Source organism: Trachypithecus francoisi, unplaced genomic scaffold (assembly GCF_009764315.1).
Source record: "Trachypithecus francoisi isolate TF-2019V2 unplaced genomic scaffold, Tfra_2.0 Lachesis_group0, whole genome shotgun sequence".
Taxonomy (NCBI): Eukaryota; Metazoa; Chordata; class Mammalia; order Primates; family Cercopithecidae; genus Trachypithecus; species Trachypithecus francoisi.
In genome coordinates this window covers 64575645-64598954 of record NW_022681453.1, presented here as the reverse complement: position 1 = coordinate 64598954, position 23310 = coordinate 64575645, and the positions used below count along the sequence as shown (strand labels likewise).

The 23310-nt window shown below is 40.8% G+C and overlaps 1 protein-coding gene across 5 annotated transcripts in view; it reads left to right on the top strand.

The window, feature by feature from the left end:
- Nucleotides 1-23310, top strand: part of LOC117083389 (kalirin) — a 499428-nt gene that overhangs the window by 349740 nt on the left and 126378 nt on the right. For 3 of the 5 annotated variants that reach the window (XM_033210971.1, XM_033210970.1, XM_033210974.1), the window contains exons 11-12: nucleotides 10172-10363; nucleotides 19841-20049. In XM_033210971.1, coding sequence (XP_033066862.1) covers nucleotides 10172-10363; nucleotides 19841-20049 — 401 coding nt within the window. The remainder of the gene's footprint in view (nucleotides 1-10171; nucleotides 10364-19840; nucleotides 20050-23310) is intronic. The other 2 variants (XM_033210973.1, XM_033210972.1) reach the window with 1 other exon arrangement.

Here is a 23310-nt window from a genome sequence, read left to right as displayed (position 1 = left end):
TCAGGGACAGAGTCTTTACCTGCTGTATGTTTCAGGTCCCAGAGGGTGGCTATGTTTTCTGGAATCTGAACTGGTCTTTTCTTACAGTCTGGACCTGGTGTTATCTGTCAAATTATATCTTGTAACTAGTGTTGGCAACCTCTAGGGTTGACTTTGCCTTTTAATCCACAAACAAGATGTTTTATTGTTGTTGTTATTAAATGGATAAAATGTTAACAGTTAAGTAGTTCTTTTGCTTTCCTGCCTGAGAGTGACCAGATATTTAGCTTCTAGTTTACAGTCGGGAGGGAATATTTTGAAGGTCCTTTAAAGCAATAATGTGTAAATGAAGAGAGTTATTGAGAAAGAAAGAAAAGGGATCAGTGAAAGAGAAAACCCCAGCAAAGAACTACTATAATTTCCTCAGAATTTCTAGGCTTGTGTACCTTCCTAAACACACAAAGTTAGACTGTAGGAAAATAAAATTTTACTTTAAAAAAATGTGGAGTTCTAAAAATAGGCCTTTTATAGGAAAAGGTGCTAAAGCATTTTATTTTATTTTTTTCTTTTTTTTATTATTATACTTTAAGTTCTAGGGTACATGTGCACAACCTGCAGGTTTGTTACATATGTATACTTGTGCCATGTTGGTGTGCTGCACTCATTAACTCATCAGCACCCATCAACTCGTCATTTACATCAGGTATAACTCCCAATGCAATCCCTCCCCCCTCCCCCCTCCCCCCTCCCCATAATAGGCCCCGGTGTGTGATGTTCCCCTTCCCGAGTCCAGGTGATCTCATTGTTCAGTTCCCACCTATGAGTGAGAACATGCGGTGTTTGGTTTTCTGTTCTTGCGATAGTTTGCTGAGAATGATGGTTTCCAGCATTTTAGATATAAAGAAAAATAGTCCCCAGCAAGTAGAGATGTGTGAGAATGGACAGGGTGATGATTACATATGTAAATGGGATAAAGTTGATGTTTAAGTTCCCAGAGATAATCTCAGTACCGAAACTACTCGTGTCGTGAGGCACTGGCACCTGGAATAGTTATTTTTCATATCAGTCCCAATTAGTAACTGAAGATTTATATAGTCTTCAACTTTAAGGAGCATCTCTTTAGGATACTCCTTAGACACTCCTTCTTTGGACCGAAAGTTATTCTAATGGAGGGAACTTATTTGTTCACTTATTCAGGGCACCGAAGAAGATATTGTTCTTTCAGCAGATGTAATGTGGTGGGTCAGACCATCACTGGTACCCGGAACTAGTTCCCTCTGTTTCTTCCTACTTCTTTCCACCAAAGACGACTTTGCCATTCCCAGAGTTCATCCCCTTCCCCAATACAAGAACCAACAGATGGAGGAGAAATATATTCCTGGTGTTCTAGGATGAAAACTGAAAAGCATTTTTCTATATTACCCTCCTTCATCATAGACAATGTGCTTTGTCAGTACTATATTTTAAAGCTATTATGTGCTCAACTGAATTTCTTTATTTTATCCTGCGATTCTAACCTTCATTTACATGGCAAATACATTCTCAGTGCTAAATGGAACTGGGAAATGCGACACCTTACTGCTGTCAAGCTGCTGAACTGCAGAGTTTTCGGGTTGAGTGACTATTGAAAGGAGAGCACTATGCCCACTAGGTACATTGATGAATACTTGAGATAGAAAAGATGAGTAAGATGGACTCTTTCCTTTAAAGTGAGTACAATTCTCCTTAGAAGACAACATGCACACAAGAGAAGTGTATTGCAAAAGAAAAAAAAAGGCTGTTGCACATGCACAATTACAATGTCATAATTTAAAAACCAAAGGCCTAAGAGTGAATGTAATTCAAAGTAATAAAGAAGCAGAAGAGCTGGAGATTTTACAGTGAGTTTTGGAGAAGTACATGTTTCGGTGAAAAGTACTGGAAATTATAGTTAGAGAGACTTGCTTACCATTTTCTAGTTATAAAACATTGTTTAAACAAGTTACTTTATGTCTCTGAGCCTCAGTTTTCTCATTTGTAAAATGAAATTAATAATATCTATCTTATGATTGATCCCAATGCTTAGTGATAATGTCGATAAAAAACCTAACACTATGCTTAGCATACTATGGACACCTGGTTAACTGATGCCACCTTCTTTGACCTATGGGTTATTTAGAAATGTATTATTTAGTTTCCAATAATTTGTGAATATTCTGGTGATATTTCTGTTATTGATTTCTGATTTAATTACATTATAGTCAGAGAAAATATGTTGTATGACTTGCATCTCTTTAAATTTGTTGAGACTCTATGGCTGAGAATATGGTTTATCTTGGTAAATATTCTGTGAGCACTTGAAAAAAATATGCATTCAGCTGTTGAGGTGCGGGTGGAATGTCCTATAAATGTCAGGCCACGTTGGTTGAGAGTGTTCAAATCTATATCCTTACAAATTTCCTATCTACTTGTTCTATTAATTACTGAGAGGGGACATGGAAATCTCTGACTATCATTATGGATTTCTCTATTTCTCCTTATGGGTTTAATCCGTCTTTACATATTTTGAACTTTTGTTGATAGATGCATACATGTTTAGGGTTATTGTATCCTCTTGATGAATTGACCCCTTGATCATTATCAAATGATAATATTATTCATTTTTTCCTGGTAATGTTATTCACTCTGCAATCTACTGTGTCGGATATGAATGTAGCCACCCAGCTTTTTTTGGCTAATGTTATCATGCTATATCTTTTTCTCTTCTTTTACTCTTACCCTGCTTGGTGTCTTTGTACTTATAGTGCACTCCTTATAGACAGCATATAATTGGAACTTGCTTTTTTATCTAATCTGACAATCTCTGCCTTTTGATTGTGTTATTTAGACAATTTATATTTAATGTGATTGCTGATATGTTTAGATTTAAATCTACCACCTTGTGTTTTTTTTTTTTTTTTTCTATTTGTTGCATCTGTTGCTTTTCCCTCGTTTTTGCCTTTTTGGATTAATTTAATATTTTTTATGATCCTGTTTGACTTCCTTTGTTGGCTGATAAACTATAACTTTTTATTATTTTAATGATTGCCTTAGGATTTATAGTGTTTTAACTTATCTTACTTATATATGTACCATAAATCCCATACTACATTGTTATCATTAGTTTTTAAACCTTATTTACCCATGTAGTATTTCCAGTGCTCTTGATTCCTGCGTATGGATCTGTATTTCCATCTGATACCGTTTTCCTTCTTCCTGAAGGACTTCTTTTAACATTTCTTGTCTTGCATATCTGCTAGTGAAGAATTCTTTCATCTTTGTATATCTGAAAAAGTCTTTATTTCGCTTTTGTTTTTGAAAATATTTGTGCTGGGCACAGAATTCCCAGGTTTGCTTTTTGTTTTTTTTTTCTTTTAGTACTTTGAAGATGTTGCTCTACTGTCTTTTTGCTTGCACTGTTTCCAATAACAAGTCTGCCGTCATCCTTATCTTTGTTCCTCTGTATATAGCTTGTACTTTTTTCCTCTGTCTAGTTTAAAGATTTTATTTTCTTTCCCTTTTTTGCCACTTTATTTTACTTTTATGTTCCTTGGTGTAGTTTTCTTTGTGTTTCTTGTGTTGAAGGTTTGATGGGTTTCTTGGATTTATAGTTTTTGTTATATTTGAAAACTTCTTGGTCATTATTTCTTTTTTTTTTTTTTTTTTTTTGAGACGGAGTCTCACTCTGCCACCCAGGCTGGAGTGCTGTGGCCGGATCTCAGCTCACTGCAAGCTCCGCCTCCCGGGTTTACGCCATTCTCCTGCCTCAGCCTCCCGAGTAGCTGGGACCACAGGCGGCCGCCTCATCGCCTGGCTAGTTTTTTTTGTATTTTTAAGTAGAGACAGGGTTTCACTGTATTAGCCAGGATGGTCTCGATCTCCTGACCTCGTGATCTGCCCGTCTCGGCCTCCCAAAGTGCTGGGATTACAGGCTTGAGCCACCGCGCCTGGCCGGTCATTATTTCTTTAGGTATCTTTTCCAATACCCTCCTCTTCTCCTAGGGAATCTCAATTACATGGATATTGGCCTGTCTGAAGTTCTTCCATAGCTCACAGATGCTTTGTTTTTAAAATTTATTTTTTCTGTCAGTATTTTAGTTTAAATAGTTACTATTGCAGTTTTCAAGTTCAGTCCTTTTATCTTCTGCAAAGCCTAACCTACTGTTAATACAGTCTAATGGTTTTAATCTTTAGAAGTACAAGGGGTTTTTAAACTTTTTTTTATTTCTTAACTATCTGAACATACAAAATACAATTATAATAACCATTTTAAAATACTTGTCTGCTAATCTTAACATCTATTTCAGTTCTGGGTAAGTTTTCATTGATTGATTTTTCTCCTTCTCATAGGTGAGATTTTCCTGATTATGTGCATGCCTGTTAGTTTTTTACTAGATACCAGACATCATGAGTTTTACCTTGTCAGTTGCGGATATTTCTGTATTCCTATAAATATTCTTAAGCTTCATTCTGAGACACAATAAAGTTACATGGAAAAAAAAATTGATCTGTTCCGGTCTTTCTCTTAAAATGTACTAGGCAAGACCAGAGCCGTTCTCATTCTAAGTCTACTTATTTACCCTTCTGACCCTTCTGGGTACTCCATCCAACATCCCATTAATCATGAGGTTTTCCATGCTCACTGGTGGGAGCAAGTGCTATTTCTAACTGTGTGAGTGCTAGGCACTGTTATCTCTAATTCTTTCAGATGGTTCTTTCTCTAGCCTCAGGTAGTTTCCTCACACATGGATTCTTTGCAGATCTGCCCCAGAGAGGGTAAGGAAGGAAGGTGAAAGAGATTTGTAAACTGTAAAGTACTATTCAGATGTAAGGTTTTGGGTGTTACCTTGATTGCTGCCCTCCCCAATGCCTATGCTTTTGTGTCTCCTTTGTCTTCAATGCGTATGTATTTTTTTTTCTTTTCATCTCATTACCTACTGGTTTCAGCCATGCTGGCCCGAAAAAAAAATGCTCACTGTGAGGGGGATTTTCTCCTGGTCCTCTGGTAGTCTCATTCTTCAATCTACCTTGCCTCTTTTGAATAGTAAGGGTGACTTTCAGACCTCATCCTTCCTCACTCCCAGGACATAAAGCCAAGAGTCTCACTTCGTATTACCAAGGAAGTAGCCTCTTGATTCTAGAGTGTTTTTATTCACTGTCTTTCCCACCCCTTGCCTTTAGAAAGCCTGCTTCCTGCTTCTCTGCTTCAGCCCAGGGAATCTGAAAACATACCTGTATTGCTGAAATTCCTGTTAGAGACAAATTATCCTAGAACGTTCTGTTTCTTTCCTGGGGAGAAAATTTAAAAGTAATGGGCCGAGACTTCAGCAGAGTGTTTAAGTTAGAATTAAGGGCTGAATTATCTAGGGCATAGTACCTGGTTGACACAGTCATGGGGTGTTGGAGAGGGAAGAACAGGAACTGCAGCCATCAGTGTGGCCCATATCTCTGAATCAGGGGCTTTGTCTACCACAGGTCCTACGTGAAAGCTCCAACAGCTGAGGGATCTATATACGAGCACTCATAACCCACTTTTGGCATTCGGTTGGGAAATGTCAATAAGGCGTCAAGCCCAAGGCAGAGACTAGGAAGCTGGGAAACCAAAGAATGCCTAGGAAATAGGTTCAGAGCAAGGTCAGACTGTGGTCCTGGGTCAAAAGTTGTTGCTGATTTGGTCAGAAAATGAGCAGAAACCCGTTGTGATCCTTGCCCCAATTTGGGGGTATTGACAAGAATCGAAGTATTGCTTTGGTAATACTTTAGTTGATATTTTCCATACATATTTCTATTTCAAGGCTGTGCCAGGAGGTAGGATATACCAAATAAAACTGAACATTGAACATGAATTCTATCATGTAACATCTTGTACTAGGTAGTTGATGAGGAGCGAGTGTTGAATATTAAGATTGGTAGCCAGGCGCGGTGGCTCAAGCCTGCAATCCCAGCACTTTGGGAGGCCGAGACGGGCAGATCATGAGGTCAGGAGATCAAGACCATCCTGGCTAACACGGTGAAACCCCGTCTCTACTAAAAAAAATACAAAAAACTAGCCGGGCGAGGTGGCAGGCGCCTGTAGTCCCAGCTACTTGGGAGGCTGAGGCAGGAGAATGGCGTGAACCCAGGAGGCGGAGCTTGCAGTGAGCCGAGATTGCACCACTGCATTCCAGCCTGGGCGACAGAGTGAGACTCCGTCTCAAAAAAAAAAAAAAAAAAAGGTTGTTGGTGGTTGATATCTTCTTTAATTCATTCATTCATTTACTAAATATTTATGGAGCACTTACTAGGTGCCATACACTAAGGGAAAGAGATGAGAGACATTATCTGCCCCTAAGGAGATGAGAAAGACAAACATTTGCACTACAAAGTGGCAGGTACCATGGAAAGGGTTGGTATAGATCACTCTTGGAGTCCAGAGGAGGGCACATAAGCTAGCCTTGGGAGAGAAGAGGATATGAGGGTGGAGTTCCTGGAAGAAGCAGTGCCCTAGCTGGGTCTTAAAGAGTGAATAAGAGTTGGTCAAGTACAAGAGTGAAGGGAAGGGCATCTCAGGCTGAAGAAGAATATGTGCAAAGGCACAGAGGCAAGATTCAGTGCAGTGAGTTTTGGGGGATGCAAGTAATTTACTTCCTAGGCTGTTTGTAGGAAAGTGATATGGGTTGAAGCTGAAGGGAAAAAGTGTCAGGTGAAGAAGGGCGTTGCACACTGTGTCAAGACATTTTACCCTAAAGGCAGTGGGAAGCCACTGAACAGTTTTAAGTAGAAGACAGTTGTGATTGTGTCTGAATTTTAGAAGCTCTTTTCTGCTAGTAATAGGGAAGAGAGCTGGGCAGAGACAAAGCTGAGAGCTCAGCTTTAACGCTGACCCCATTGCCTTCCCACCTGTCTTTATTGTTCCATTCTCTCCATAAAATGTATCTATCTTATAGCTCTTCACTGAGGTATCCAACCTGATTTTCTGCCACTCTCCAATTTTAGGTTGACTCAACTTATTCAAACAGGCCTACTCATCTGTGTCTTCTTTATTCAACAAACATTTAGTAAATGCCTATTGCATACCAGCCACAGTGCTTGGCATGGGGGAACCAAGGATGAATGAGACACAGAACCTGCCTTTAAGGGACTCACAGACCAGTAGGGAGATACCATGGAGACACATTGTTACTATAAAGTATGATGATGGCTGTGGGGTGGGATAAATATAGAGTACCCTGGGTGCAAAAAGAAGACAGGCTTGGCTATGAGAAGCCCTTCTCCTTCTCTACTAAATCCTACCCATCCTCAGGCTCCTGCCTATATTCTTTATAGAGGCAGGGTAGTTTAATGGGTTGTTGCTTGGGCTCTGAAGCCTGCCAACAGGGTTTTAATCCTGGTTCTGCCACTTACTAGCCATGTGACTTTGGCCAGAAATTCTTTGTACCTCAGTTTCTTCATCTGTAAAATGGGTATAATGGCCACATCAACTTCATAAGGTTATTGTGAGGATTAAAGGGGATAGCATGCATAAAATCCTTTAGAACAATCTTTGTCATGTGCAAAATATTTAATAATTATTAGCTACTATTATTCTCAGTTTTACTCCTTTTCTTCAGCATCTATATCATATCAAGAAATTGTAACCCCTAATTATCTATTAGTTTGTTGCTTGCCCCATCTTATGTATTGTCTTGTTATTTCTCTCAAGAATGATTTTATTCTTCTTTGAGACAAAATACATTATATATTTATCTGTACTTTTGGGATACTTACAGTATTGGATATGTATTGTGGCGATCAGCCATCTCAGTTTTCCCAGGACTGAGGGGATTTCTGGGACACAGGAATTTCTATGCTAAAACCAGGAAAGTCCTGGGCAGCAAACTGGGACAAATTGATCACCTCACATGTAGTAGACACTTCAGTTTGGCTTTTTATTTATCTCTTATTGGTCCCAAACCTAATCTGCTAGCAAGCTCACTTTGACTTTGCCACACATTTTTATTTATTGTCTACAGAATGTAAAGTTACAATCTCTAGGGGTTTTGGGGGAGCAGGGGCGGGGGGAATCCTGAGATTCTCTAGGATTTAAGGTGGACAATTTGAGGGATTCCTAAAATACCTCTCTCCCATCAGCTGTGGGCATATAGACTAGAAATTGTGGGCAATCCCACAGGAGCTTTCTTTAACCTGACCCACAGCCCTAGAGGTCTACCCTTGCCTGTCATTCCCCTTGTCTCCCTGCATGTCTCTCATGAATGGATGACTTCCTTCATCTGCTTTCCAGAATTGAGGTACCCTGGCTTAACCCAGTGGCAAAGCTCCTTTCCTCATATGAAGCTGCTGTTTTTCCATGAATTTCCCAGTTGGGGCCAAGTGATTTTTCCTCTTTTTCAACCCTGTCTTGGAAGCATTGGGACAATGTAAATGACTTTTTCTCTTTTTCAACCCAGTCTCACCAGCATTGCAATGATGTTTACCTTGGGAAGCTGCTTTTCAAGCAGCATTCCTTATGGATCCCCTGGGGCCTCTCTCCAAATTTCTAGAAGCCAAGACAAGTGTTTGCCTGCCCATCTTCCCCAGTCCTATACCAGTACAATCAAGAGGCTGGCTCCACAGCCTCTGAAAGTTTCAGCCCTAGAGTCTCAGTTTCCTAGGGCTGTCGTAACAAAGCACCACGAGACTGTGACTTAGATAACAACAACTTCTTTTCTCACAGTTCTGGAAGCTAGACATTTGAGATCAAAATGTTAGCAGAGTTAGTTCTTTCTGAGGAATATGAGGGAGAAATCTGCCCTGTGCCTTTTTCGCAACTTTTGGCAGTTTTCTGGCAGTCTTTTGCGTTCTTAGCCTTATATATACATCTCCCAATTTCTTCGTTCATCTTCACATGGCATTCTCCCTGTGTGCATGTCTGTCTCTTCACATGGCGTTTTTTTTAAAATAGGGACACCAGTCATATTGGATTAGGGATCTATCCTACTATAGCATGACTCGAACTTAACATAACTAATTACATCTACAATTATCTTGTTTCCAAGGAAGGTCACATTCTGAGATATTGGGAATATGTGAATTTGAGTGGGGGGTACAATTCAGTCCATAGCACCCAGGTCTTCAAGTGAGTCCAAAACACTCCTTACAGACTCGGAGACCCTGTCTCCATAAGCAAAACAAAGCACCAGAGAGTCATTGCTCACGAATCCATTTCAATTCTCCACTCACTTTGTGTTTGATGCTGACTGCTGTGCTTGTTCCCTACTCTAGAGTTTTGTGCCAACTCTAGGGATACTAAGAAATATATGTACACCTGAGTCACCAGCTGTAAGTCAGGACATATCAGGAGACTTTCAAAATGAGAAGCCTGCTGAGGAAAAGTTGTATCTGTGGCAAATAATGTAGTAACAATTCTAAAGGCAGTGGCTCCCATCCTGATGAATAATAATTACAAGTTGGTTGCCTTTTAAAATGCTCTGGAGAATACCATGGTGTGTACAGATGGGGGGTTGGACAACTGTGTGTGTGCGTGTGTGTATGCAGTAGCTTATGATAAACAAAATCAACAGACTCCTCTCCAACCTTCCTGCAAACATTCCCTGGTCCCGCAGGGAGTAGCCTGCATCTCCTCCCTCTGACTGTGGCCACTGCCTTTTGTCAGCTCCCTAGAGTTGCTGATCCCTTTCCCTCCAAAGAAATAGCTCTGTTCCAAAAAGATAAATACCAGTAGTTACAGGGAACTTGAGGAGAAAAGCAAAGCGAGTCTCCCAGTTAGTGTTTTTCTGGTGTTCTCACATAGAAATACAGACTGTCTTTGTGGGTGTGCTATTTCTGATCCTGACAGTTACAGCCTGAGATGTGAGGGCAGTGATGGGTTTTCTTGAAGGCAGAGGATTGGGAACAGCTGGGGTATGTATGGAGGTTCTCTAGGCTCTCCCCACTTCTTTCCAGGGACACTGCACCTCCGAGAAATCCCAGGGGTGGATGAGGCACCTCGCTGGTGCCCGCCTGTGCAGAGCAGCCAGGCAGGCTGCTAGCTTGCTGAGAGGCGGCGTGCCAGCTCCGCAAACTGCGCCTCAGTGCCAGATCAGGGAGCTGTCGGCTCAGCGCCCACGCCCCTCCGCTTCAGCTCGGGGGAGCCCCAGGGTGGGCTGCTGGAAGTCGCTACTGCAACTTGACTTTGCCTCACTGTTGTTGCTGGCAGAATACGTACACCAATGCGGACAAGCTCCTAGAAGCAGCGGAGCAGTTGGCTCAGACGGGGGAATGTGACCCGGAGGAGATCTACAAGGCAGCTCGACACCTGGAGGTGCGCATCCAAGACTTCGTGCGCAGGGTGGAGCAGCGGAAGCTTCTCCTGGACATGTCTGTCTCCTTCCACACACACACTAAAGAGGTAAGGGGAGCTAGTGGAGAGAGGGCATTCGGTCCTGCCAGGGTTAGGTCGGCTTCCTAGTAAAATGGCCCTGAAAGTCTGACCAGGGTCCTGGGTAGTCTGGAGGTTACTAACTTCCTAACTTTGGTAATAGTAACAATTCGTTCCTGATAGCCTGCATTTAGGTCTCTCAGAATGGGGCAAAATTTCCTCCCATAGTATCCAGTGAGGAAAGGGGGTCATGGAGGCAGGTGGTTTTGGGGGCATCTACTAGAGCATGCAATCTGCAGTTGGAGACATGTGGGAATCCCTGATATAGCAATAGTCATTGCGAAAAGAAATGTAAGAGGATCACAGACTCTTTTCCTACTCCACACCCAATTTCTCTTGGTTGCTGTTTCCTGTCAGAAATGAGAGTCCTACAGAACTTTGATCAGGTATCTTTGCTACCAGCAAGGAACATGTAGAGTTTACAGTTGTGTTTTTTCTGTGTTTTTATTTTTTTTTAACAGGGGATTTAATCTTCTTAATGAGGTCTGTGGCAGGGTGATATTAAAGTTGGTCCTCACTGTGCCTGAATGTGGAGTGACACGCATTGAAAGAAGGGGGACTGAGATGCCCTCTACCAAGGAAGCTGGCTGGGCTTGAAACCCAGCCTGAATAATTCACCAAGTGGAGAAAGGAAAAGGAAGGATAGATTATGTTAAGCTGCTGCAAGAGCAGAGGGGCCCCATAGAGAGGAAGATGGTTGCAAACCTATGATTGCTTTTCATTTCTGCTTAACATGGGACATGCTGAAATTGAATAAGTAGCCAGTAAGGAGGCCCATTTAGCATCATCTGTAATAACACCCTTGGCAGATGAACTCATTAGGTGTATGCGTGCTTGTGTCCCCTCCCAGGAATTCCCTGTAATAGAGTATTAATTAAAGTTTGATTGCTGCTCAGGAAAAAAAATTAGCCCTACTTAATTAAGTTGAATTTTAATATTGGGAATGCATTAAGAATCTTGGTTGTTACGGCTTCCCAGCTTTTTCTGACACTGAGGGAATGAATGCAAACCATTGCAGCACCTATCAGAGAAAAACATGAAAAGATAGTGTTCTCTCAACTGAGATTCCCCAGGCAGATGAAGGGCTGGCAAGCTCCCTGAAGCTGGATTTGCTTCCTCTCTGCGGGACCTGCAGCCACTCTCTGATGAGTGTCTATAAAGCAAGGGGATTAGCATTAATCCAGGGTTTCCTGCCTGGTTCTCTGCTTGGTAGTGGCTCACCCAATTGTCAATGAAAGTCTCAGAAACCAAAGGCATGTGTATTCCTTTTAATTATGAGCCTGTGGGTGATGGAATGGAGTATGAATGAACAGGAGTCATGTTCCTCATGAGGGCTGTGGCAGTGCTGGCTGCATGGAGAAGTGGTGGACCAGCGTCAGTTTCCATGGAACTACCACTCCCAAAAGAGTGACCATGGCTCTCAGGAATTCCTCTAGCTACATCTCTCACCTTCTATACACAGAGCTAGAAGGCTGGGATTCTAGACCAGATTCTGCTGCTGAAGAACCATATGAGCTTGTGCAAGTCACTATGTCCCTGGCCTTGGGTTTCCTTATCTATAAAATTATGCAGTTGGAGTTGGTGGCTCTAAGGCCCCTTAAGGTTCTAATGTGAATCCAAGATTCCATTCTTCTTCTCGTCTTCTTTATTTGCTGTTGATAATGATAAGAAATAATAATAATAACAATCAAGCTGAAGTAGTATAGGTGATTTACCGAGCCTAAGATTTGGTTTATTGTAAGCACTCAAAATATATTACATGCGTTTTTGAATGGACACCTATTACTTGCCAGATGCATATACCATCTCATGTAACCTTGATGATAATCTTATGATATCGATTTTATTAAACACATTTTTAAAGGAGGAGACTAAGCCTCAGAAAATAACTTTTCGAAAGTTACAGACTTTCTCAGTAGTACAGCAGAGATTTTACCTGTCTTCCTATGACCTACACTCTTATGTTTTTCTTTTCTATCTCCTCTGTTCTTCCTTCTGCTTACTTTTATTTTTCTTTTTTACATTTCTAAACCCCAAATCAGGGGCTTAATGGGTAGGACAGATCTTGGCTGAGAAATACACAGTGTTGTCAGGATTGGAGGTGTGGGAGACAGGAATAGTTAGGGAGTTATTGACTGTTGTTTTCCCGGATATCTCTCAAATCTTGCTAAGCTTGGTCCTGTTTGAACCTGAGACTTGTTTCCTCACTGGAACTCAGGTATAAAGTCACATTCATGTGAAATACTACTAGAAGGAATGGTGTGATACAGGGGGCAGGTGAAGAAAGAGAAAGAACTGAAGTTTATTTAGCACAAACTATGTACTAGGCTATCTAGCTATCTAGTTCATAGCCATGACAATTCTCATTTTTTAAAATTCCAGTTTTACAAATGGGAAAACCAAAGTTCAGAAAAATTAATAATTTGCCCATGATTTTATAGCTAGGTTGTAGTGACTACAGAAATTGACCCCAGGTCTTTCTGTCTCTAATGGCCATGCTTTTTTCTCCTTTGCCACAAAGACTTTTATATAAAGGCTAATAAACAGAGACTTGAGTGAATTTTTTTTTCCATCAGAGAATTCATTCAAACAGGAGGCTATCAGGAAATTGCATAGTCTCTTTCTCCTCAGTCCCAAAATATGAGAGAAATTTGGAGCAGCCCTGCCTGGATACAAAGGGGTTTGTGGTTGTGAGGCTCATTCCATTCAAGACATCTACAACTCTCTGATCATACAGATTTTATTTTATTTTTTTCAGGATGGACAGAAAAGCAACATTTTGAGTGACTGTCACAGAGGAGCTGTTCCCAGGGGACATGCAGTGGGACTTTGTATCTGCATGTTCCCTCTTGGTCACTTTCCCATCCAAACCAGTCTGTATGAGGTCCCCTTTAAGTGATTTGCAAGGCAGCGTAGAAAATAAGGTGTGTGTGTATATGTATACATGCACATACGTGTATATGTACATGTATATGTGTACACATGCACATATATGTGTACACACACATGCAAATGTTCCCACACACTAAGTACAGCAAGATCTTGGATGCCAGGTAGGTCTGATTTCCAGATCTTTTTTTTTTATGCTTCATGCCTTTGGGAGAATTGCTCTTAATCTCTGTTGCTTTGTAATAATTATGAGGATGACTATTACAAAGTGAAGTAGTACAATACTAACACTCATTTTTTCCTAGTAGGAAACTTCCTTCCACATTTTTCTTAGTGTTTCTTTAAAGTAGGCTTAATAAGGGAACTTAAAGCTCAACTTAGACATTATTTATTTTTCCTTGAACTTCTTCCCGGTGCTTGCAACTTTCACCCAGACAAGAACAGAGCGCTGCATATACCTCCATCAGTGGTGCCATGGTCACACTGAGCTGTGATTCTCTCCTTCACTAAATTGGGAGTGCTCATATGTATAGTACACATGTGACATTAGATATGTAGATACAGATACTACTGTGTCTGATACATAGAGGTGCTGAATAAATATTGAATAAATGGGTTTACTTGACAATGGGAAGCCAGTCTCTCCTAACAAAAGTAAAAGAAAAAGAAGAAGAAAAATGAGAGAAGAGTCCCTTCAATCACATTTTAATCTATTGCAGTTCTTTGATTTGAGCTCTCCAGATATTGTAAATAAGGGGGGCTTGGTGGGGAATCTAACTTGCTGATGGGAACTTTCCTTCAGGACCTATATATAGCAGGCAGAAATGGATTATTAGGGGGCAGAAATGAGCATCCTTGAATGGTCTCATGAAAGAACTCCTGTGGTTTGATTTTTGCATACTCTGTTTAATACCTCTCAAGACTCATCACCTCTCAAACATCCCTAACTATGGGTCCTATTTGATCCTGAGTTCATTCGCTCTTGACTCTATAGGCAAAGTTCTGGCTTTTTATTCAAGACAGGATTAGTAGTCTGTTAGGGAATTTTGAGTTGCCGTGGTTGCTTTTCCCTCTTACTGTGAGTAGAGTGAATAGAAGGAAAATCTGCTCAGCATTGCTAAAGTGGCCTTCGGTACTGCTGATAAATATCGTTGTAAATCATTTCTGTCTCACTATGGCTATCTTCCTCCTTCTTTCTTTCCTTCCTCCATTTCTTCCTTCCTATAATAATTTGCAGAGTTTCTGCCTTGGTGCCAATTTCTAACAGAATGTCATCATAGTCTGTAATTTTCATGGAATGAAAGCCCCTTTTGTAGGAGATTTCTAAGTGGGAACTGAATATCCACCTTCATAAATGATTTAACCTAGACTTCCTATGACTCCCCAGGCTAAAGTTTGTAATTTTACTTTTGCCAAATTTCCACATCAAAAGATTTACTCTAATTAGGATCAGAGAGGAAATAGGAGGAAGGTATAAAAAGATAACCTCCAGACTCATTTCTTCTGCAAATTCAAGTCTGCTTAATCCTATTGGCCTCATGAATTCTTTATTTATTGTAGGAACCTAGAGGGTTAAAAATGTCTAACTATTTCATCACAGTGTTAGTCATAATCTTGAATAATTAGAGACCATCTAAATGTTTCACACTGGGTGATTTCGTTAAACAAATCATAGTGCATTTATATAGTAAAATATTACACAGTCATTCTAAATCACATTGCCAAAGATGATTAATGACATGAGGAAGAGCTTGTGGTATAATTATAAAAACTGTATATCCAGTATAACACAATTTCTTTTTTTTTTTGAGACGGAGTCTCGCTCTGTCACCCAGGCTGGAGTGCTGTGGCCGGATCTCAGCTCACTGCAAGCTCCACCTCCCGGGTTCACGCCATTCTCCTGCCTCAGCCTCCCGGGTAGCTGGGACTACAGGCGCCTGCCACCTCGCCCGGCTAGTGTTATGTACTTTTTAGTAGAGACGGGGTTTCACCGTGTTAGCCAGGATGGTCTCGATCTCCTGACCTCGTGATCCGCCTGTCTCGGCCTCCCAAAGTGCTGGGATTACAGGCTTGAGCCACCGCGCCCGGCCAACACAATTTCAATAACACATAGAATAAGGACCAGAAGTAAATACACCAAGAATTTAAGAATGTTATAGGAGGTGTAATTTTTTGGCTTTTTTGTTTGTTTGTTTTGCAAGATTTCTTCAATGATATTTTAAATTTATAATCAGGAACTATCCAATAAATGTTATTTTTCAAAAGCAGAACTATTCATCCCTACTTATACAGAAGAGTTACTCAAAAAAGAAAGGCGACAAACATGTACTTGGGACTTTCTTATACATCCAGAGCCTCCACTACTAGTTCACATTCTTTTTGCCTGGAGCCAAGAGGGCAGCCAGCTTTGTTTTCTGGTCTGGAGAGCTAGGGCAAGTTTGGGAGAAGCATTGACCCAAGTCCTCATTCTTCTTGTCCAGGAACATGGCATTTGTAGCACCTGCCCTGCAGAAATTGCCATCACGGAATTCTCTTTCCTTGCTGTGTTTCCATGGAAATGCTACAGTCACTGGGCTTTCAAAATATCCATTTTTAGATATTTTTGTTGTATAAATATAAGTCAAGTTAAATAAGGAATGTGGCCAAAGTAACCAACCTCTGCTCTTTATTAGACAGCTTAATTAAATACCCATTTCTATTTGTTTCACCTTGTGGAATCATTCTGCCACACTATTTCCTACTCAAATAGGTACAAACACACCACAGACACTCCTATATACACATGTTCCTCTACCCAGCAACTCTGGAACCAAAACTAAATTGGTCTTCAAGAGGGGTGATGGCTTTAAGAACAAAAATAGCCTCATCCTCTGTTTTGCTTGCTGTACTGTTGTACTGTTTATTTAAGAAACAAGCAGGTGATTGATGACAAGGAAAAATTATCTTTTCAAAATGAGGGAAGAGGAGGTTCACCATGTGGATATGGTGTGCCTTTCAACATCCTTAAGGATTGTTGATACCATTATTGTTAATCAATTGTTGTCAGCACAATGGCTGCCCAAACTGTGCAAATGGAACAGCCAATCAGCCAGAGAAAGTGAAATAAAATGACCTCTTTCCTTAACCACTCATCCGTAAGCCTCGTTATTTTTCTTACAAACCTCCTAGGCTCTTTCTCTCTTGTCTCCTTCCTTCCTGTCTTTTTCAGTTGCCCCTTTCTCAGGCTGCCCCACTATGCAAGCAGGAGAGGGTCTGTGGGCTGGCCCTAGCTGAACTCACTGGTTCACTGTTAGAGCTAATCTTATGTAAGGCATGGAAAGGCACCTTTAACTGTACCCCTATCAAGGTTCTAGAAATTCTCAAATTGGACCCATTCTTTTGGATGTAGGTATTTTTGGCCACAACTGTATGTGTTTTCTGTAAGAAAGAATGCACAAAACCATCTACATGTATATATCAGCATGGAGCAAGCAACCATTGCCAAGAAGAAAGCAGGACCCTAAAAGAAGGGTCATAGTACACATACATTTTGATCAGGAAGAGAGGGTCTGGAAATGGCTGAAACATGGGATTTTTTTTTTTCTGGGGAGAGGGTGGGTTGATGGAGAAGGTACAGTGCTCTAATATTAAACCTTAGATAAGCAGAAAGGAAAGTGGATCACCCATGGGAGAGAAACCAATGCGGAAGACAGTGGGGAAAAAAACACACGTGGTTGCTGCTGCCTCACTCGCTCCATGATTTCACCTAATTAGTTCCAGCAAACATCGGCTTGTAGTAGCTTGACGGAAAAGATTGTTCTGGCTGGATCTCACTGACTTCTTAATAATCAGTAAAGTAGTAGCAGAAGTGTCCCTCTAATTTGGACTTTTTTCTTTTTTCTTTTTTTTTTTTTTAAAGACAGAGTCTTGCTGCTCTGTCACCCAGGTGGAGTGCAGTGACACAATCACAGCTCACTGCAGTCTTGACCTGCTGGGAACAAGCAAGCAATCCTCCCGCCTCAGCCTCCCAAGTAACTGGGGCTACAGGCGTGTGCCAACACATGCCCAGCTAATTTTTGTGCTTTAAAAAATTTTTTTTAATAGAGGCTGGGTCTTACCATGTTGTCTAAGCTAAAAATATCTTTTAAATGTAATAATATGTAGCACTGATACAGTATTGATTATGTGTCAGACACTGTTGATAAGTAAGATAGATAATATAGTTGTGTATACATACACATATATCAACTTATTTGTAATCTTTATTGCAACTCTCTGGGAGGAAAGCAGTGTTATTATCCCCATTTTACTGATGAGGAAAGCCAAGGTGCAGAGAGAATAAGTAACTTACCCAAGATTGTATAGCTAATATGTGGTAGAACTAGGATTTGAAACTTTTTTTTTTGGAGACAGAGTCTTGCTCTGTTCCCCAGACTGGAGTGCAGTGGCACCATCTCAGCTCACTGTAGCCTCTGCCTCCTGAGTTCAAGCAATTCCACTGCTTCAGCTTCCTGAGTAACTGGGATTACAGGCACCTGCCACCATGCCTGGCTAATTTTTGTATTTTTAGTAGAGACGGGGTTTCTCCATGTTGGCCAGGCTGGTCTCAAATTCCTGACCTCAGGTGATCTGCCCACCTTGGGCTCCCAAAGTGTTGGGATTACAGGTATGAACCACTGTACCCAGCCCCTGAAACTCTTAAAGACTATGCTACACTGCCTCTCTGTACAATAATTTTTCAGAGAACCCATCATCTCTTCCCTAAAGACTTAAATACACTTAGAAAATGTGTTTTCTCTCTAGACAAAACTGCAGCCAGAAAATATGAAGTGGCATTAAGCTATCATTATCAATATCCTGTACTTCCTGGTTTTATGTTGATTTGAAATTAGCATATTCACACTTACAGCAACATGTATCCCAGCTTATATGGTCTGGAAAACTTGTTTGGTGTTTTATTTGGAAAGAAAATAAACTGAACTAATTACAACCAGATTTGCAAGCTGATAAATGTGAGGGTTGCTGAATAATAATTTGCATTCCCTATAGCAATCAGCATAATGCTATAGGCTTAATACTGCTATAAGTTTATTTAAAGCATTAATAATAAGGAAATAGTTCAGTCCTCACAGTCTTTGAAGTGAGCAGGGCAAACCTTGTTCTTCCCATTTTGTAGATAAGGAAACTAAGACTCAGGAGGTTACTCACCTGTACAAAAAGGACATTCTTTACACTTTCTTATTCACGGCCTCTAAAACTTATTAATCTTCCTGTTAACCTCTTCTGCTGCATCTAGGGCTTCTCTATCTAAGGAACAAAGAATAACTTGTCCAAAATCTTGAAGACTATTTTTGTCTCTATTTATTTTTTTTAATCTTCCCTTATTGAAAAGGCCATACTGTAATTTACCATACTGAGAACCAACTAGATGAAATAATATTCTTGAGGTAGACATTTACCTATGTTTTTAACAGGGAAGACTTTAGGATGTTAGAACCAGATGGAAATTAACCAATTTGTTTTGTGCTTTCCACAACCTACTTTACGCATGATGTCATGGAGATCGAAAGGTATAGTGATTTGTGCAAAGGCACCATGAATAATGGGAGGAATAGAAGCCAAAATCTGCATCTTCTGACTCGATCTATCAATTTTCTCTCTCTACTGGCTTTTTTCCTGGTAGAGCCCTGAGCTTATCTTTCCTGCTGGTCAGGTGAAGACTCCTGGTTTCAAAGCAGACGCTAGACTCATCTTCCCCTCTCTCATTTATGAAAATTCTCAAAGTAGTCAAAAGTGAGCTCTCTGGCAGGCCACTGGAGACCTGTATGCAGTATGATGAGGAAAAGCTATCAATAAATGATTTTTCAGTAATTCAGTTTTAATTCCTCAACATTTCCAATGCTTATTTTGTTCAAAACACTATACTTAGCTCTTTTAAAGTTATCTAGCCAGTAATACCTAGTTGTATTTTATCATCTTGAATATTATGCGAAAATGTCTCTTATATTTATTGAAATTAAGATAAGCCACCATCTTTAGCATTCAACTTTCTAACCAATCTAGCAATTTTAAAAAGAACAAAATAGTATGGGATATATACAGAATATGCTCAGTTAATGTGCATTTAATTCTTATTGACCACCACATTCTTTGTATATTTGCAATATCATGATACATTTCTAGGAATCAATGTGCACAGAGCACATTACTCCCTTTCCTCCTTTCTGAAAGAGGAAATAATATTCGTTTATTCTAGTCTCCTGTTCTTCCTAGTAGTGTCTCAAAGATGACTGATCTCCTTGCTCTAAGACCACACCTGTAGGTTTCCCTGAACCACAGGGAAGTTAACCCAGGGGTGATTCCTGTCTTTAGGGACTGTCAACACCAATGGAGTAAACTTAGCAAAGACTGGTGATAAATATAAATGTAAAAACACAAAATGACCCATAGGTGTGCTGATCAGAATGGCACTGACTGGTTGAGAGTAAGTTGGGTGATTCCAGTCTAGCTACCTTGCCCTCACCCCAGCCCTGGCCTCTCCCATCTTCCCTGAGTGGAGTCTCTGCTCTCTCTCTCCAGTTGTGGACATGGATGGAAGACCTTCAGAAGGAGATGTTGGAGGATGTCTGTGCAGACTCTGTGGATGCAGTCCAGGAACTGATCAAGCAGTTCCAGCAGCAGCAGACCGCCACTCTAGATGCCACGCTCAATGTCATCAAGGAAGGCGAAGACCTTATCCAGCAGCTCAGGTCAGCGCCTCCCTCCCTGGGGGAGCCCAGCGAGGCCAGGTCAGCATGGGCAGAGCTTTCCAGTGGGAAATGCCTCGGGCTAGACGTGAGATAAGTCCTGTCCCAGTCTTGACTCAGCAAAATCTTGCTTTGTGGTCTTGTGTGAGTTTTGGTTTCTTTATCTGTAAGATGTAAAAATGCCTGCACCATACCCAACTTGAGTCTAGAATGAAATAGTAAATGGAAAAACTTTAATGTTTCAAAGCATTATTTATCATTCAGGATGTTATTCAGCCATCAGTAAGTAACATAAATACAACAAAAATTAACAAAAGACAAAAAAAAAAGTAAAAAATCTTTAAGAATTAGGGCATGTTTGCTAATGCAGAGAAATAGACATTATGGAATATAGTGTTATCTGACATCTGGTCTTAGGCTGAACTCTGACCTCCAGTGCCCCAGTCAGCAAAATCAGATCATTTTGCTGATGTTTGACTTTGGACCCATGAAGACGCAGAAAAAGTGTGGTGGTGTCCTACCAGTTCCCTGTTACCCAATTATGACCTTTTACCATTCCTTTTATTACCTGCCCAGAAAATAAAACTCCTTCTGCATCAACCTAAACAAACATAACTAAGGAGACAGATCCTGTCTAAAACTTTTCATTTGTTTAGAATTACCCAGGCCATTGCCTCCTTTCTATTGGCATCAATATCTAATTTTCTGTCCCTGTCAAGGACACTGGCTCCTTAGATAAAGTGTCATGAGGCCTTAGGCAAGCCCTCAGCAACTAACCCCATGCCCAGGTGCTGTATAAATAGGATTTGATGGTGCTAATGATGCCTGCCCACAGGGACTTGTTCCTATCCCAAAATCACTGAGTGCTGGGACCTCTGCCAGCTCTGGACAGAAATAATCTCATCAGCAAGTCCCAGGCCAGCCTTAGGGCCTGAGGGAATTACGTCAATTGGAGACGGTTTTTTTCACCCATACCAGTTGTCCAATTAAATAAACAGTGAGAAATTACCTTTAGAAGGCCCTGGCATGTTTTTCTGTTGGAAATTAATAATTTCTATTCCAGACATGCACATGAGATGCTCCAAGTCCTCCTATTGCATGCTAACAAGACAGCCTCTTTTCCTTCTTCCCCTAATTCATCTTCATGAATATATAATACATGACAGCCTTGTCTGCCTCCCTAGGAAACTCCACTGTCATTTGCTTCTGAAGAGAATTCCAAATAGTGGACAGTCATTTAACCTCTCTGGGCCTCAGCTGCTTCGGCTGTGTAATTAAGGGGTTCACTCTAGGAGTTCTGGCAGCTCTAGAATTTTATGATGGCTTTGTGTTATCTATTCAAATACTTTTCACAGGCTTGGCTGGCTTCACTTTCTGTGGGGCTAGGCCTATGGAGATGCCACTCGTTCTTAACAACTGTAAACCTGCACAATGCCTAAGGGCATAAGGCTACTTGATGATGGCAAAGGCAACAATGTGTGTGATGCCTGCTCTGCAAGATTAAAATTCCATGGGTTTCAGAGAGTACCGTAGGCATATGACCAAGAGCCACTGGCGACCATTCATTGTGCCAGTAACCTGACTCTAACCTAGGCTCCCCTCCCTGACATCAAAGCAAGTCAAAGAGAAAAAGAAGTAAACGGTGCTTAGTGGGCATTGGCAGGACACCTCACACACACCAGAAACATCTTCCCTAGGTCTTCCTGACTTTTCTGACACTTGTCACTAGAGCACCTAAGGGAGATTTTACATCTCTGTGATTCCTAGTGAGTGTGACACGGACATAGTGCCGCATAAAGTGGTCCAAAATCATTCTCTTCCTTCTGGAAGATGAATGATGGAGACAGACTGAGAGGAACAATCCAGGAGAATAATCATATCCTCCCAGCAGCAAAGCCCTCAACAAATACATAGCAGATAGCACTGAGTACATGTCATGTTCTTTTCATGCCTGGGGATGTCCGTGCAGTTATAGGAGTAGAAACTGTGCCTGTATCACGACAAACAGGCCAGGGTGAGGAGGCAGGAATTGGGAGCCCTCTGAATGGTAGACAGAAGGGTGCTTAACAAATTAACCTTATGCCATCTTCAGAAACAGAATGAGCTCAGATACCACTGCTTCTGAGACAAACACAGGCTGAAAGAACATGGCTTTCAGAAAGCCTGCTGATAAGATGATTGGAAATAAATGATTTTCCCCTTGTCCTTTGACTCCTTAAGTTGTATGAGAAGCTAAGATGTCACAAGATAATGAATGTGCCAGTTTATTTCAAGTTTTAGGGCTCTAGCTTACTCAAGGCCCTATGGAATCTAAACTTTAACTTAGCCTCCATCATTTTCCTATTATAGTTACCACCACCTCATTTTGCTGAGCAAATCAATCTGTTTATCTCTCGGTTTCCCTCCACAAGGCATCACCTCTCCCTACTATGTTTATATAGACTCTGCCTGCTCAGAGGAGGCTACACCTCCTCCTGTTACTTGACTGTGTTTCTCCATTTCTTCAAACCCCTACATCAAAACTGTTTGCAGCCTTTGTTGGTTGTCCCAGCTTCTTAGGATCTAGCCTTTACTCTCCTGTTCAGCACTTGACACTTCACTTGTGTCCTTTCAGGAGTAATATTCATCCATACAACATGTTACTGGTCTTAGTTCATGTGCACTCTTATTTAACAGCAAACTGTGAAGTAAGCAGGGCAGAAATTATTAAGTCCACTATTATTGAGTCCACTTGACAGATAAGGGAGCTCAGGCCCAGAGAGGTGATTTCCCAGGACCACCAGCCTAAATATATCAGAGCAGAGACCTAATTCAGGTTTGCAGGCTCCAGATCCTATGCTTTCCTAAGTATAGCCTGAGCCTGTTTAGTATAATAACACCAGCCCATAACTTTAGCATAGCTTTATAAAGTGCATGCTTACAATTTTGGCAACCATGACATCATCTGTTTTAACAAAGAGTCTGTGAAGTAAAAGCAGGAAGATTTTTTAAAAATATGCCTTTAATATGTTTGTCTGTATGTATTGTGATAGATGTATGTGTGTGTATGTGTGTGTTGAAACTATACATATTAGACTACATATAAGTGTGGAACCATTCCATTTCTCTAATATTTTATGCCTTTTAGAGTCGTTTCTCATACATTATTTCATCTTATTTCTTTCACAAGTCTGCTTGAGGAATAGGAGAACAACTAGTCTTGGAAATAGACTTGTGAACCCAAAACAGGATGCATATAGCTTTGGTTCACTCATTAAGCAGATAGCATCAGGCTCACAGCAGGAGTTTGATAAATGTCTGTTG